Source organism: Marmota marmota, unplaced genomic scaffold, assembly GCF_001458135.2.
Source record: "Marmota marmota marmota unplaced genomic scaffold, marMar, whole genome shotgun sequence".
In the NCBI taxonomy this organism is placed as follows: domain Eukaryota; kingdom Metazoa; phylum Chordata; class Mammalia; order Rodentia; family Sciuridae; genus Marmota; species Marmota marmota.
This window is the reverse complement of record NW_026000144.1, coordinates 551,758-568,435: the sequence shown is the minus strand read 5'-3', so window position 1 is coordinate 568,435 and position 16,678 is coordinate 551,758. Positions and strand designations below refer to the sequence as shown.

The 16,678-nt window shown below is 35.6% G+C and overlaps 1 protein-coding gene and 1 pseudogene across 2 annotated transcripts in view; both read right to left on the bottom strand.

Moving 5' to 3' along the window:
* LOC107160648 (C-type lectin domain family 2 member E-like) overlaps positions 1 to 3,663 on the bottom strand; it is a 28,011-nt gene extending 24,348 nt beyond the window's left edge. For both annotated transcript variants that reach the window (XM_048786290.1, XM_015507304.2), the window contains exon 1: positions 3,441 to 3,663. In XM_048786290.1, the coding sequence (XP_048642247.1) occupies positions 3,441 to 3,519 (79 nt within the window). In that variant the 5' untranslated portion in view covers positions 3,520 to 3,663. The remainder of the gene's footprint in view (positions 1 to 3,440) is intronic.
* Positions 1,853 to 7,972, bottom strand: LOC125611451 (annotated as a pseudogene).
* Between the last annotated feature and the right edge of the window lie 8,706 nt (positions 7,973 to 16,678).

Genomic DNA, 16,678 nt, shown 5'->3' with positions numbered 1-16,678 from the left:
CAGCTGTATCCCATTCAGCCTGGTCTGTGACGATGACCTCAAGGAATCGAGCAAAATGCTATTAGATGTAATAAAGGAAATTTATTACATTGTATCCAAAACTGTAGGATACAATGCTAATCTTTAAAAATCATTTCAATTTTCATATACTAGCAATTTTCAAATGCAAATTAAAATACAAAATCAGTACCATTTGTAGTGACACCGGTTAACATAAAATACTTAATTGTAAGCCTATCAAAATATGTTCATAATCAGTATAATAAAAACTATATTCAAAAATAATAAACAGCTCAAAGAAGATCTAAATCAATAAAGAAATAAAAGATGTTCATAGATTGGAATATTCAACTCATGGATGGAATATTCAAACTATTTCCAAACAGGTTTATAAATCCAGTGCAATTCCAGGAAACACTTCAGCATGATTTACTTTATTTTTCGTAGAAATCAAGAAGGTCACTTTTTAATTATGTGAAAAGGTAAAAGAACTAATAGCCAAATTATTTTGAAAAAAAAGATCAAATTTGCAGAAATCAGAGTTCTAGATTTCATGACTTACAAAGTAACAACAATAAAGACAATATCATAGTGGTAAATAAACACATAAAATATGCTTGATGTTAAGACTTTTGAGAAATGCTTGATGAAAGACTTTTGAGAATCACCATATGATTCTCAGAGTGGCAAACAAAACTAAACAAAGTCACAACAGCAAGTGTTGGTGAAGAACAGATGCAAATCATTTCATCTCCAAAGAAACCAGGGAGCCTCAGTTTAAACCATTCACAAGGACAAAGATACGTAGGATTAGATGATTTTAAGCACAGTGTTATGTCATTTGGATTTTAGGTTGACATAAAAATCTCAACATTCATTATTTTTAGTTCTATAGTAAAAGTATCTTAACAACTCAGTGCATCCTAATTTTCGTATATTTTTCATTGTCATTAAGATAGAATAAAAAATCCCTTGAATTTCCGTAAAGCTCCAACTTGCCCCTCTGACTAGTCTTCTAAAAGTTCCTCCTTTCTCTTCTCCTTTTCCTTATAATGTTTCTCTTCTTGCTTTTTTTACTTACTTTTTTGACATTAAAAAAAACCTCAAGCATATACAAAAAGAAAAAAAAATAAGTGCCTAAGTATCTATTACCTTTTCAACAATTTTCAAAATTATCAACATATAAGCAATCTTGTTTCATATGCATTTCTTATTCATCCCATCATCCCCCCCACATACATAGTCCTTGAATTAATTTAAAGCAACTCATTCAAATTTGAAAAGAATGGAGTTGATTATGACTGCTGGGTTTTGCATTGTGTTTAAATATTCTCTCCAACTCCAAGAAAGTAATACTGGCTCTTATTTTTTTTTTCTAGCTGGTCCCTGTATGATCCATTTTCTTTGGTTGTAATCTAAAGAGTTTAAAGTCTATTATTTTAAAATACAAAACTTCCATGATATTACACATATGTTCAAAGTCTTGCAGTGTTTATCTTCCTGGGCCTGACATTTCACATAAAATAATGTTTTCTAGGTTCCTCTATGTTGTCACCAATTACATTATTTCATCCTTTTTGTTAGTGTATAGTAACCCATTGTGTATATGTCACATTTTCTTTAACAGTTCATCCCTTGATGTATGTTTAAGCTGATTCCATATCTGGGCTATTGTGAATAATGCTGCAATAACTTTGAAATGCTCATGTCTCTTTCCAGAGACTGGGGAGAGTGGTGGGAAGAAGATGGAAAATGTACAGTGTTACAGATAGGAGGAAGAACTGCTGGTGTTCAATGGCATAGCAGAGGGGAGGGATATAGTTAACAAAAACACAGTATATTTCTCAATAGCTAGAAGAGAGAACTTTTAATATATTCATCACAAAGAACACAAAAGTTTAAAGTGATGGGTATGCTAACTGTTCTGACTTTATTATTACCAATGTATACAAGAATCAAACAACATAGTGTACCTTATAAGTGCATATTATTATTATGGATCAATCAAAAAGCTAAAAGTCAAAAAGCTGGAGACTTTAAGGGTAATGCTAAAAAACAGGTACCTAAAATGTCTTCTACCAGATATTTCAAATATCCAATAGGACTTAACACTAGAACTTTCTTACATATTACTAACAGCTGGAAAGATACTTATTTATAATACTTGGCATTTATTCCATTTGATGTTCATATTTGACATTGAATTTTTACTTTTAATTAATGCACAGTAATTGTACATATTTATTTTTCTTTTACCTTCCTTATACTGTGTACTTTTCTTATCTCTTTCCAAGAGATACTTTGTCCTGATAACCTTCAAATTCTTAGTTAGAAAACAGAATAGAATTTATCTCTCAGAGGAAAAAAAAATAAACCATATTTCTGGTTTAATTTTAACTTTATAGTTTTATGATCCAAACAACTTACTTATCTTATAAAAGCAGTTAAGTTTTAGTAATGGGGAAATTACAAATTAGTAGCAATTTTGTAACATTTGTATTTAGAAACATAAGTTTCACATTTGAAATAGTTAATACTGGTCAATATTTGACCAATTTGATGTTTGATGAAATACTTAGTTCTACTTATGGAAACACTTATGGGCTTAGCTGATAAACATTAATATTCCTCAAGAATTTTCTTTTTTGTTAAGTTTGAACCCACCTCATTTTCCAGGAAATCCAAAATCCTGTGCACTCAAACAAAAGAAGAAAATAAACTAATAAACTAACGGGGGGAAGGAAATACATATGTTTAGTTCATTTTCTTCTTTTAGAAAAACAGGTATTTCACTTCAGTTTTTGCTAGGTTCACTTCCCTTTTTCTGGACTGCAATAGAAGTATCCATTATGTTGTTCTTCTTTCACATATAACATCTCATATATTTTACTATAAAGTGAAAATGACAAAGGATTTGCTGGTGGAACAGTTCAGATTCCCTCCCTCACCCTGAAATCCCTACATTTCTCTTTAATTATAAAGGATAAGCAAACTTAATGTCCCAGCTTTCGCAGGGTAGATTGTCTTGGTAAGTGTATTACAGTCATTGGCATTGGAGTCTGCCATCACCCTGGGATATAAAGAGCATATTACTGAAAGTCACAGTGTGACTTGACAGTGTGTAAATTGCCAGAGACATAGGCAAAAGCGAGTACCAGAGGTCTGAACACAAGAAACAGTTTCCTCCTCCTCTTGTAATCAACTTCACTCTTCATTTATCTTGCTTCAGAAATATTTAAGTAACATATACCATGATACACTAACTAATATAACAATTCTATATCTATCCTCCCACCCACCCTGTCCCCCCTGCAACATATCACCTTCTATGGAGTCTGTAAAATACTAACATGCCTGAAGTTCAGCTCCCTTTGTGATTTGGAGGCTGGAGAGTAAAAATATCCCCTTTAGTATTTTTCAAATGTCATCTTTTACTTTACCAGGTCCTGCTTTCTCCAGGCCATCTGTGAATCTAAGGTCTGTTTTTAACATTTCCACTGAAGCCTCTGCAGCTGTCATCTTGGTGCTCAGACAGGGGAGGAGATCTCTAGTGATCTCTTGGTGAAGACTGTATGCTGGTGGAGCACAGCTGCTCAGAGCAGGAACTGAAGAGCATTGTGAAACCTAAAGCCCGCCCTGGGAGGAACTTTGAAACTATTTATTCAAGCAAATTATCAGAATAATTTACTGACAAGTTTCTGGCTCTGAGAGAAGGAACATTTCAAAAGAGAAGAACTAGGGAACCAAATTAAGAGGAACATAAACAAAATAAGTTAAACTGATGAATGCTTTAAGATTTTAAAATGCTTTTTTAACTTTTCTAAAATGTTTTTTTTAATTTTTATTTATTTATTTTAACTTCAGAGACCTCTCTCCTTCCAAGATGAAATAAAAAGGGCCAGTTTTAATCTTCTGAAATCAGCTTTTAGAGAAAGGATAAAATGTATCTAAATATCCTTTCAAGCTCAGGTATCATGCAATCAAGGAAGTGATCCTCAGACACAGGGGGAATAGGTAAGCCTAAGGTGTCCAAGTCACTCATCCTGACCTTTTTTTTGGTCCACACTCCTGCTACAGGCCTCTGCCCTCTGGGCTGAGCCTGCCAGTATCACCAGCACTCCGTGGTGGGTTTGCTTTCGGTTTCCATATTTTTGTGTTTCATGTCTCTGGATGAGGAGAAAACCCTGGAAACTGGAAAACAGGAAGGCAAGGCTTTGTAGGCTGGCCAAGGACACTTAACCCTCCTCTGTCTGGCAGCTCCTGTTCCTAGATCTGCTGGACTCCCTAACCCTGTGATGAGGAATGGTGGGGGGACACCCCTGTCCCAATTTGGGGGCAGACCCTGGGGAATCAGGGAAACCAAGCAGAGGCTTGGATCCAGGCCAGATTTCTGAACTGGGAGCAGAGAAAGATGTGTATGTGGAGCACAAGGGATTACATTTTAGACTGTGAAGCTATTCATTTAAAGGAGGAAATTTTTATTTTAGCTTAGGTTTTCAGAGGTTTCAGTCTGTGGTCACTTACCCCCATGTCTATGGGCCTTTGATGAAGCCAGACTGCTGGTAGAGCACAGCTACTCACCTTGAGACTGAGAGAGAGAGCCACCAATGGTCATCTCTTCTGTGGTTTTACCCATTTCTTAATAGCATTAACTGATCACTGATTCAATGAGATCAGAGCCCTCATGATCCAATCACTTCCTGGACTCTGAAAATTGCTGCACTGGGGACAATTTGACACAGGAGCCTATCTATATCCAAATTGTAACACTACTCTAAAATAAAGCCTATTACACTTTTAAAAAAGAAAGAAAAGCAGATGTCTTTCAGTGAGTTGTTTTCAGCCCAGTGACATAGGAACCTCTAATCATCTTCCACTTTGTAGTTTGCTGCTGCTTATACATAGAAAAGACAGATGTCCTCTGCCATGGGATACAGTCAGATTACAATTTCATTCGGTGGCAATGCACTGGTTTCTGTCACATTTCAGAAGTAGCACCTCAATGACTTGCTGTAATTTTTTATTCTCTTGGGAGGTAAAGGAAAGTAAATATGATGTTAAAAACTAAATTTATTAGTTTATTCCCTATGAAATATTTTACTATTTATATGTATGTATAATATCAATTTTATCCAATAGTTGAACTCATTAGCTATTTGGAACATAGAATTTTGTCCCCGTTTTTCATTTTAAAAAATGGTATTTAGCTATTCGTTCCTCTCCTGATTGTTTTTGGAAATAGGAAAGATACTTTTCATTATTTAATACATATAAATATACCTGTTTAATTATTGCATATTAGGGATTTTTCACTTTTTTGAGTAAGATTTTTTTTTCAGAAATAAGAAAACTCATACATTTCTCTGTAAAAATAATGAAGTTGTATATGTATACCTAGTATAGCATGTCTTTTATAAAGAAAAGTGTCTATGGGAACTGAATTTGAGTGCATAACAATAATTTAAAATCAACCTTTTTTGTTTTGTCTTTTTTGAAACTCCAAAAGACTGGCATAAAGGATCTGACTGCAGGCTTTGCATGTTGACTACACTTCTCAGGAACATCATCAGGGAAGGCAGTTTTAATCAATGCCTATTTTATATATTCAGAAAAAAATTTATTTCATGGGCATAGCAATATTAATTCCTGGAGCTGCATTCAGAATTCTCTTGTCCTCAGAAGAAAGGCAACGTTCTACCTCATGTATTATAATCTTTTGCTTATAAGGAGGAGGGTACATAAATGAGCATGTGATCACAGATTTTTTTATGACAGACCCACAAAATGTAAATAGATTTTGAGTGAAATAATTATTTGAAAAGGTTGTGGAAGCTGGCTCAAATCTGCTTTATTTCTTATGATCTAATCAAGTAAACAAATTGCAAACATATGTGTGAAAGGTGATATATAAAGTGCTAGATGGTGAAATTAATAAAAAGGCCTACAAAAGAGTACATAAAAACTAAAATTTCTTTCATTGAATGAAAAAACATTTCTGGGATTTTATTGACCTGCCTATATAGTAACATATCCAGAGTTACTGTGATAATTAGAGCCTCATCAGGGGCTGGAGTTGTGGCTCAGTGGTAGCAGCTCAGTGGTAGCATGCTTGTCTAGCATGTGTGAGGCACTGGGTTCGAATGTCAGCACCACATTAAGGAAAATGAACAAATAAAATAAAGGTATTAAGTCCATTTAAAAAAAGATCCTATCATAGAAATAACAACTTATTTATCTCTTTTTTTTGCCTTAGAGTGATATAGTTTGAAGTATAATTGTGGACCAGTGGCAACCCATAAAACTATATTACCAGTTAAAGATGAGTTAAATACAGAATTGAAAGTAACTATAAATAACAAGTTGACATTTTCATGATGTCCAAGCCTGTGGACTCACTTTACTGAACATGATATGAACTAACACAATACTATTTTAGTCAGTGGTGGATCACTATCGGCATGAGTTTCACATGAGGCATGAACAGTAGGCCATACTAAAAAGTGTGATGCTACATTCCACCTTTTAATTTTTTTTTTAATTCCTGACATTACAGCACTAAACTGAAATGTGTTAATAGTCCACTCTTACATTTCCATGACAAACAGAAAAATTCATGAGCCAAAAAAAAAAAAAGGAGAAGCTTATAAAACTAAATATACATCTCAGCATTGATGGCAGAACAAAGAATTAAAATGCTTTAATTTAAAAAGCATAAGTGAATGATAAAGTGTGTAGAAACTGAAAATTTACAAATTATTTACAACCTGGAATCGTTGACACAGATGGATCATGGTGAACAACAGAAAGGGATTATGGATGAATCTGCATTGTTCTAGCAGTTCCTCATGCCACTCATCTCCAAGGAAAGCCTGACATTGTTTAGATACTGAGCCAAGATAATGCTGGCAGCAGATCCAGGGATGGTAACTTGCCTATCAGTAGATCCTTCCACGGGGTTTGCAATTTTGATCTGCGCCCCAAACATCTGATGGATCTCACCTTGATGCCCGATTATGCAGCTGATCAAGTTGTTTGGAATGGTGAGTTCATGAGAAGTAGTCTGAGCAGATGCATACAAACCTGCCCATAGTCTTTCACCTCAGAGAGCTGGATCCAATGCCACTCAATCCGGTGTTGTCATGCGTCATAGGAAAATGAGACTGTTGCACTGCCAACTAGTGCAGCTTGGCCAAATCTGGCTGTGGAATACACCATCCTTGAATAATATAAGCCTGATCACCAGCAAAGATGATGGGAGAATTTAAGGGCTTGGGCCAATAGAAGACGGCCACGTTCTTTGGGGCGGGGACAGGGAGAGAATCTCCAATGTGACATTGCAGATCTGTTTTGACACACTCAATAATGGACTGAGGAATACCAGCAGTAGAGATGGCCGGTTCAGATGAATTGGGGAGCATATCCCCTGCCACCTGGACTTGAGCCCCTGTACACTCTCATAATTTCCTTAATCTTTTCCCATGAGAGAGCCAAACTGACTTGCAGGGCCTCAGAGTGATAGGGGTTCAACTGTCAGCTGTGCTGTTGGTCATAGAGCTGTTGATGTCTTCTTCTGGTTTATCCATGATCATAGCAAGGGCTGTGAAGATGGTATTAGTGGGTCCAGCCAAAGTGATAATTCTCCCAGGACAATTCCCTTCTGAGATGTTGATATGGGCACCACTCTCCTCATGCATCTTCTTAACTGATTCTGCTTTCTTTCCCATGAGACTGCCAGCTTCCTTTCCATGCATAAGTAGCCCAATGGTGAGAGTGACATTGAATCCACCTTCAATCACACCGGTGAGCAGCATTATGGAGAGCTGGATTTTGAGTGGTCAAGTCTTTGGTCACTGGTGGGGGTGAAAGCCAAAAACTGCAGATGAGAGACCACTGCGGAGGGAAAGAGGGGAGCTGGCCAGAAAGGAAGGCTGGAGGCCAGGAGAGGAACAATTAGAGTGAGCAGGAAGGCACAGGGGACCCACCAACAGGGGAGGGTAGAAAAGGAAGGGTGGGCTGGAGGAGAAAGGGAGGAAAGAGGCCCAGGTGGGGGAAGGCAGGAGGGAGATTGGGCAGGAGGGAGAGGGCACAGGCTGAGGCTGCTCAGGCCACCGCCTCTGCTGGTCTCTCATTTTCTTAAGACAGTAAAAATTAATTATAAAATTTAAAAGATAATTTGTTGTAAGTTGTAATTAATAAGTTATTAAAGTCAAAATTTGAAAATATAGTATTATTTCAAATTACTTTTAATAAGATTTAAAGATAAATAATCTTAGCTTGTTGAAATTATCTTAAAGCATCTTGTTTTAGTCTCGTGGAGACATATATACATATATATATATATATATATATTTGAAATTGGTTCCTCTATTATGAGTGGCATTGAAATGAAACAAATACCGTTGCAGAGGAGAGTGACTATAGTTAATAATAATAATGAATTAAATGTTTCAGAAAACTAGCTAAAAGTATTTTGAAAATTTTCACCACAAAAGTTGATGAGATAAACATGTTGAAGCTGATTTAAACATTTAATATTGTATCTACATATCAAAATATCACATAGTACAAATTAATATGTACAGTTTTTAGTTCTTAATTTAAAATAAATAATTTAAAAGTTTTTAAAATTTAAAAAGAAACTATTACTTCTGTGGGCAAACTCATTTGTCAAATTAAAACTTCACATACTGATATAAATAAAATAAAATTCATTAAAACCACAGAGGTATGCATTTATTATGAGAAATAAAACTTCACTCCAACTTAGGAACAGTTATAGTTTCAGAATGTTAAAATCTGGAATGTAATAGTAATTCTTCATAACATAGTTTTATATTCCTTTCTCCCTGTATTTTTGTTCTGATCATATCTGTTGAAATATAATTTTATGACTATGGAATCTAATTTTAAAATGGATTATTTTCTTGGTCTTCTTTTTTCTTTTTGAAAAATTTATTTCTGTAACAGTTCCTTTTTATTGTGTTTTATAAAAGTGTCAGCCTGTGATGTATTGGAGGGAAGACAGATACTTTATTACAGATAGAAGTTTGATTGCTGTTTATTAAATGTTCATACTGATATTCTTATCTCAGTTAATTCTTGCAACAATGACACAAAGCCTCATTTTATGAAAGAAATTGAAGCTTATGCTTAATAGCTTTCTTATGTTACACAGATAATAACCGCACAGCTATGTATGATTCAACATTCCGTCTATCTGACTCTAAAGCACGTAAGATCTACTACTATGCCATAGGAGTCACTGTCTACACCACAATTGGACTCTCCCATTTTCCTTTAGTTTCATGCTAGTCTATTAGGTTTGAAATTAATTCTGAAAGAGGAGAGCTTTCTTTGAAGCTGCAGAACTTTACAGAGCAAACTGTTGTCTTTATAAAAAAAATGGGTCATTCATAAAATCAATTCTAGTTGGTAAAAGTCTAGATAGCTACAATATTTGTGTTACTAAACTGAAAAATATCAAACACTCACAAAACAAAATGCACTATTTATTACTGTGTATCATGTGCTGTCACATCGCTTGGAAATGCAAATCAGTTATTTTATCCATATATATTATTATGTGCTTGCTGGGTACTAGGCTTTAAAGAGCTGTGAATAAGACAGGAAATGTGCTGCTGTCTTAGAACTCTCATTCCAGCAGCTATGAAATGGGCAATACTAAAAATGCAGCAAAGTGAAGGTGATTTCAGAGAGTGTTAGGCATGACAAACATGGCTGGGATAGAACATCTTGGAAGCAACATTAGACTGAAGGGTCTGGGAAGGTTCCTTGAGAATGTAAAGCATGGAGATCTCAGCATTCCATCCCTAGAGATTAGCTAGAGCAAAGGGGAGAAAGATGAAATTCAACTCCACTGGACAAATGACAGTAGAGTCCACAAGCCCTAGGGGGTACTTATGGAAAAGTCTTGGATAATTTTAACAGCTAGAGAAAGGGCTCCATGATTAGATCATCTGCGTTGACTGACTGGGACTTATGTAAATCAGATTCTACCCTCTTACACTGACAGACAGATAGAGATACTATCTTTGTTGATTATATTTCAAAGGGATGGCTTGCAGAGAAATATTCCTGGAATCTTTCTGTCCAAAGACTAAAGATTTACATTTCAAAATATAAGAGGAAAAGAATTTACAATGGTAAATTTTCTAAGAAAGTAAATTCTCTAAGAAAAGAGATTCAGAAACCTACAGTCAGGAGGAAAACTGTCTACAGTGAAGTCAATTTTAAGGGTACCTAAGGCCATTCAGATCATCCTATACATGTTTAAATCTTGCTCAGAGTGATCCTGTTATTAACTCTCCCTCAACGTTTCTAGCTAAAGATGAGATAGAATATTTTATTTAACTCTGTGAAGTCTAAATAGGGCCTGTGGATGTAGCTCAGTTGGTAGAGTGCTTGCCTCACATGCACAAGGCTTGGTTCAATTTCAAGCACCACAAATAAATAAATAAAGTCCAGGTAGTATGGGTTACATTTTGCAGAAGCCACAGACTGTTAGCAAGGCAACATAATGAATATTGTTTTAACTTACTTGAATTTAGGCAGACTATTTAAACAGAAGCCTTTCTAAGCATGAATCCCAGGCTCAGAAAAATCTTGGAAGTAGGTAATGTCCATGATTAGGTATTTCTAGTATTCTAAGAGCAACCAAGTGGTACTGTAGGTTGTGAAAGAAGCCAGAATTTTAGAGTTAGAAAACGTAATTTACTGTTGTTATTCACTCACTGATAAAGTCAAGAAAACAATCCATAAATAATGCAGATATAGTTTCATCAAAAACAATAATGATGATTTAAATGTTTCCCCAATAACTTCAACTCTCTGACTTCGGTATACAGGTGTGTGTACAAAATGAAGGACATTGTAGCGCCCTCTGCTGGGAACTGTTGGTCTACATGTTCTGTAGAAAAGAAAAGAAAACAAAGATGCTTTGAACATCCACAAAAGAAATTTCATTCTGGGGATAACTCCTCCATTTCTCTACATACAAATACTTTCAAATGGACTGACAAACATCAACTACGAACTCTTGGGGAGCGTGTCAGTGTTCATGTCCCCCCTCTCTATCACCCATCCTCCTCCTCATGTAAGCAGCCAGAGATCCCACTAAGTGAAAATAATGGACCAGATTATTTGCATCATTTTTTTATTTACATAAGGGTTCTAAAAGATCAATAAACTTGCAAAACACTTGGAGATCTTATTTTTAATTCAAATCTATATTCAATGGGTATGGAATTCTACATTTTGAAAAACCATCCAGGTGAGGCCTACACTGCTGGTAGGAACTTGCAGAAACTTCCAGGGTTGAAACAGACAGAAACATTTGCAGCCAGATTGGTAAAAGAAACCAATTCCCATAGACCCTAGAAGAATCACCCTCCAGTGCAGGAGGAGAAACGGGGATCAGTAGAAATTTGCTTTGGGTAAGGAAGTGGGGTATAGCACAATATGAAGGGGGAAATACCCCCCCCAGGGTGAAGCAAGCATGTTATTAAGCTCCACCTCCCTGCCTCACACCCCACATCCTAGGGCTTATGATTAGGCCCAAGAAGGGTCTCAGACCAATGACCTGGGACTGATTTAAGAATCTTTACTCTGATTTCTTCAAAGATGAAGAGTTATTCTGCCTAAAGCTTGACTTTTTCTGAGCCTGGCACTGGGGAAAAGTAAAGGAGCAACTGTGTGGCTTCAAAGATGACTAAATGTGGGAAGAAACTTCCCTGACTGGGAAGGAGTGTTTTAGGAAAATAATGGAGGGATGGTGAGCTGTTCTGGGTCTTTCCTCCTGCTTCTGGTGTAGCTGAATGATAAATAAAGAGAAATTCATCTCACAAATAGATGGAGAGAATTAAGGGTTTATGGGATTTTCAATAGATGATGTCTCCAGGATCAGGTTACAGGACAAGCTAGGAGTTGGAGCAACCAGGACAAGGTGTCTATTTAGCTCCCTGACTCCACATCATGCAGACACAAATCAACTTGTTGACTGTTAAAACCAGGTTTTATGTCCTATGATAAACATTAGTGCTTCCTTTATAGAACTAAAACTGAGAAACTCCTTCCAGATTAGAGAGAAAGAAAGAGAGAGAGAGAGAGAGAGAGAGAGAGAGAGAGAGAGAGAAAGAGAGACAGAGAATATGATTTTGTATCCCACTTTACAAATTTATTGAATGATATTTTTTGAATGACTGAAATGTTCCACATGTTCTGTACATGTATTAATTTACAGTGCCTGCTTAAGATAATGTAGCCAATATACATTGAGCATCCTAGGCATGGGCCTACCATAGGCCAGAAGCTCTATTACAAATATTGTCTCAGTTTTCCTAGAGCACTATTACCTCAGCTTGTTCTGACTAACTGCAGATTTAAAGGGTTTCAATATCTTGCCTAAGCTAACAGAAAAAGTAAATGGGAAAACTGGGCTTGGTCCCATACAATCGAGTCTATGAAAACTTATGGTCAGAGAATTCTTATGACACCACTAACAGGTGCAACCCAAGCCAGTTGTATAGGGCTCTTTCTAAAACTGCAAACTCATTGAGCTAGAATGTCTTAGTCCATTCAAGTCAAAAGTGTGTATGAAGTTGACCTAAAAAAAAAAAAAAAGAAAGAAAGAAAGTATGATTCCATGGAATAGAATGCAAAAGTTAGTAAGTAGTATTTTTGCCTGTTAAATTATGAAACTATAGAATACAAATATAATATTAGGAAGTAATAAAAATAGATAAGAATTTACATAGTTACAGAGGTGGTAACTTTAGCAACATAACTTTTCAAATTTTGAAAAGAAGTGTATGGAAACAACACACAATGCACACATATAAAGCAGAGATAACATACCAAAAGGTAACTAAAATACACATATGCAAACACATACATGCACCCAGACACACTTACACACACAAAAAAAATATGGTGATAAAATTATGGAGAAACCGAAATATCGACAACAGTAAATGGAATAAAATCACATATTAATTTAAATTGATGCTTGTGTAAATGAGACATTATTGATTATAAAATTCATTAAGCAAATCACCAAAAATATTGAAAATAAAATTATGACCAAGTACATACTTGGGACTTAAAGGAAAATAAACTACAGATAAATGAGCAATTTAAAATAATATGGCTCCCCCATATGACATGTATTCACACATTTGCCAATGTTTCCTATGTGTCAGGGTGAAAATGAACAAATAAAATTTATATATCTGAATAAAGATATTTCCCCTTTACTTTTTCTCAGAAATAGTATCTAGTGAGATTTTTACATATTATTTGTGTGCTTGCTTTGTATGCATTTGCCATAAATATATATTGATAAACAATATAGAGGATTGTTTTATGTAATTTTCTATCTTGTATGATATTAAAAACCAGAGCCTTTTGGTGGCTTGTTCTGGGACTTCTCTGGAGGCTTTTGCGGTAAGCATTTCCTGTTGTACATAAAGGCAAGTGACCTCCTTTTGTTCACAGTTGGAAACTTATGAACTTTAAACAGCAAAAACATATAGGCAATGTTTTTTTCTGTCAACCTAATTTTGAAATGTTCTGAATAATTACATAATTTATTACAGAACAAGCTGTAGAAGAATCATCTATTTGAAAGGATTTCTAAGAACTTGAAGGCTATTCAGTGGTGTTTGGAAACCATGAACTTTTTTTTTTTTTGATAGGGGGGTACTGGGAGTTGAACTCAGAGGCACTCAATCACTGAGTCACATCCCCAGCCCAATTTTGTATTTTATTTATAGACAGTGTCTCTCGCTGAGTTGCTTAGCACTTCACTTTTGCTGAGGCTGGCTTTGAACTCACGATCCTCCTGCCTCAGCCTCTAGAGCTGCTGGGATTACAGGCATGAGTCACTGCAGCTGGCCAGAAACCATGAACTTTTACTGTAGGATCTGCTTATATTAATAGCTGTAAATTCAGTTATAATACCCAATCACATGTGTACACAAAAATCAGCTTTTTCAGACAAATATAATCATTAAGCTGGCTTAAGTGTGTAAAATTCATTTGAATACTTTATTAACCAAATCATGTCACATTCCCCCCAAACTTCATATGTTGGTACTTCAGAATGTGACTGTAAATTGAAAAGACTTCAAAGAATCTGTCCCTTAACAGCTTCATTAACTTAAAATGAGGCTAAGTTAAAATGAGGCTGATAGGGTGAGCTATCACATAATATGACTGGCATCCTGACACACCAAAAAAGAGGAGATCAGGACACAGAGACATAAAGGGAAGACCATGTGGAGACATACAGAGATAATGGCCACTTAAAACCCAGGACAAAGGTGTCTGAAGAAACCAACTTTGCCCACACTCCAGTTTGAGATGTCTAGACTCCAGAACTCTGAGAAATTCTGTTGTTTGAGCCAGTCCATCTGTGATACTTTTATGTAAGCCCTAGCAAACAGAAAGAGAAAGGGTTTTATATCCATTCCCCATATATAAGAATGTGTACTTATCTTATGCTTCTTATTTTCATTTCCTTCCTCCTTCACATATTCCCTCACATATTTCTTCTTCTTTCAACTTGATTTGTGCAATTATTTTTGGCACTATAAAGACAGATATGAGTCAAGGGAAATTTTTGATGTAACAGCAAAATGAATATAAATTGAAGTTACCATATTGCAAACATATGATGTTGTATATGCAAAATATGTAGGAATACAGAGAGAGAAGGAATTGTTTGCTTATAATCCCATATTTGAATGAGTTAGTTATGGTGTACACAGACTCATGGGTCAATGTCAAATGAGGTGAGATTTCCACATACTCCTTAAAGTCTCACTCTTCCATCTCCATTGTTCTATTGCACTCCTTCAATGAGTCATTTTTCAAATATGTGAATAGGAAAAGAGCTGCTGGGACTATACTGTTCTTACATCTTCAGTGTTTTCAGAGAATGTGCCTATCTTCCCTTATTTGCCATTACAAAACACTAGATCTTCCTCAGTTATGAAAAATTTCATTTGTAAATCTTTTATTGTGGCAAAAATGCACAAAATAAAATTTACCATTTTAACCATTTTTCAGTGTATAGTAGTGTTGAGTATATTGACACTGCTATGAAACAGATCTCCAGAACTCTTCCATATTGCAAAACTGAAACTATGTACGTTTTAAAACATACCTCTTCACTCCACTGCAGCCAAACCCCCAGAAACCAGTATGCTACTTTTTGTCTCTGAATTAAATTTCTCTAGGTATTTCATAGAAGTAGGTTCATACAGTGTTTGACTTTTTTTTCACTTAGCATAATGTTCTCAAGGTTCATCCATATTGGAGCAAATGTCAAAATTTCCTTTCTTTTTAAGGCCAAATAATATTCCATTGTATGTTGATGCTAAATTTTTTCCATTCATCTACCAATGAACAAAACTTGGGTTGCTCCACGTTTCAGTTCTTATGAATAGTGCTGCAATGAGCAAGGATATGAAACTACCTTTCTGAAACTTAGTCTCTTTTTGAGCTATAACAAACTATCCCAAGCTGGGTAATTTCTAAAGAACAGAAATTCATTTGTTACAGTTCTGGAAGTTTGTAAGTCCAAGATCAGGGTGCCAGTATTTGGTGTCTTATGAGAGCCTTCTTGCTGCATCCTCACATGATGGAAGAGGTGAAATGCATGAGGGATAAATGATGTGACCTCACATGGCAGAAAACAGAAGGGCAAAAAGAGCCTAAACTACTTTCAGCCCTTATGTAAGGTATTGCCACTCATGAAGGCAAGGTCCTTATGATTTAGTTTTCATGACTCAATACTACCATAATGGGATTACATTTCAATATGAATTTGGGGTAGGATATATTCAAACCATAACAGAGATAACCTGCTTCAATTATTATTAGTATCTACCTAGGGGTGGTAATCCTGGCTCCTGTGGTAATTCTATTTTTAGTTTTTTTTTCCTTTAACATTCATTGGCTGATTTTTTATAGATGAATTATAATTATACATAATAGTGTATAGAAACATACTTTATTACTTCATGTTGATTTTGTGTTCTGTTATTATGGTTTGGATGTAAGGTGTATCCCAAAGCTCATGTGTGAGATGAAGCAAGATGGTTTAGAGGTGAAATGACTGGGTTATGAGAGCCTTAACCCAATCAGCGAATTAATCCCCTGGTGGGATTAACTGAATGGTATATGAAAGCAGATTGGTGTGGCTGGAAGAGGTTGGTCTTTGGGGAGAGAGTGCCTTTAGGATATATATTCTCTATCTGGCAAGTGGAGTCAGTCTCTCTCTCTCTCTCTCTCTCTCTCTTTCCTCTCTCTGCTTTCTGATGTGATGTCTTAAGCCACTTCTCTTCACCATAGTCTACTGCCATGATGTTCTGCCTCACCTTGAGCCCCTAGAAATGAAGTTAGCTGTCTATGGACGGAGATCTCTGAAACCATGAACTCCCAAGTAAACTTTTTCTACTGCAAAATTGTTCTTGTCACAGTGATATTGTTGAATTTCTTCCTTAGTTCTTTTTTTTTTTTTTTTACATAGAAGTTTTTGTGTACGTGTATGTGAGTGAAATCTTTAGGGTTTTCTAGGTGTAAGATCATCTCTGGTGATAGAGACCATTTTTTTTTTTTTTTTTTTTTTGGCATTTTTGCATTCATTACTTTGTCT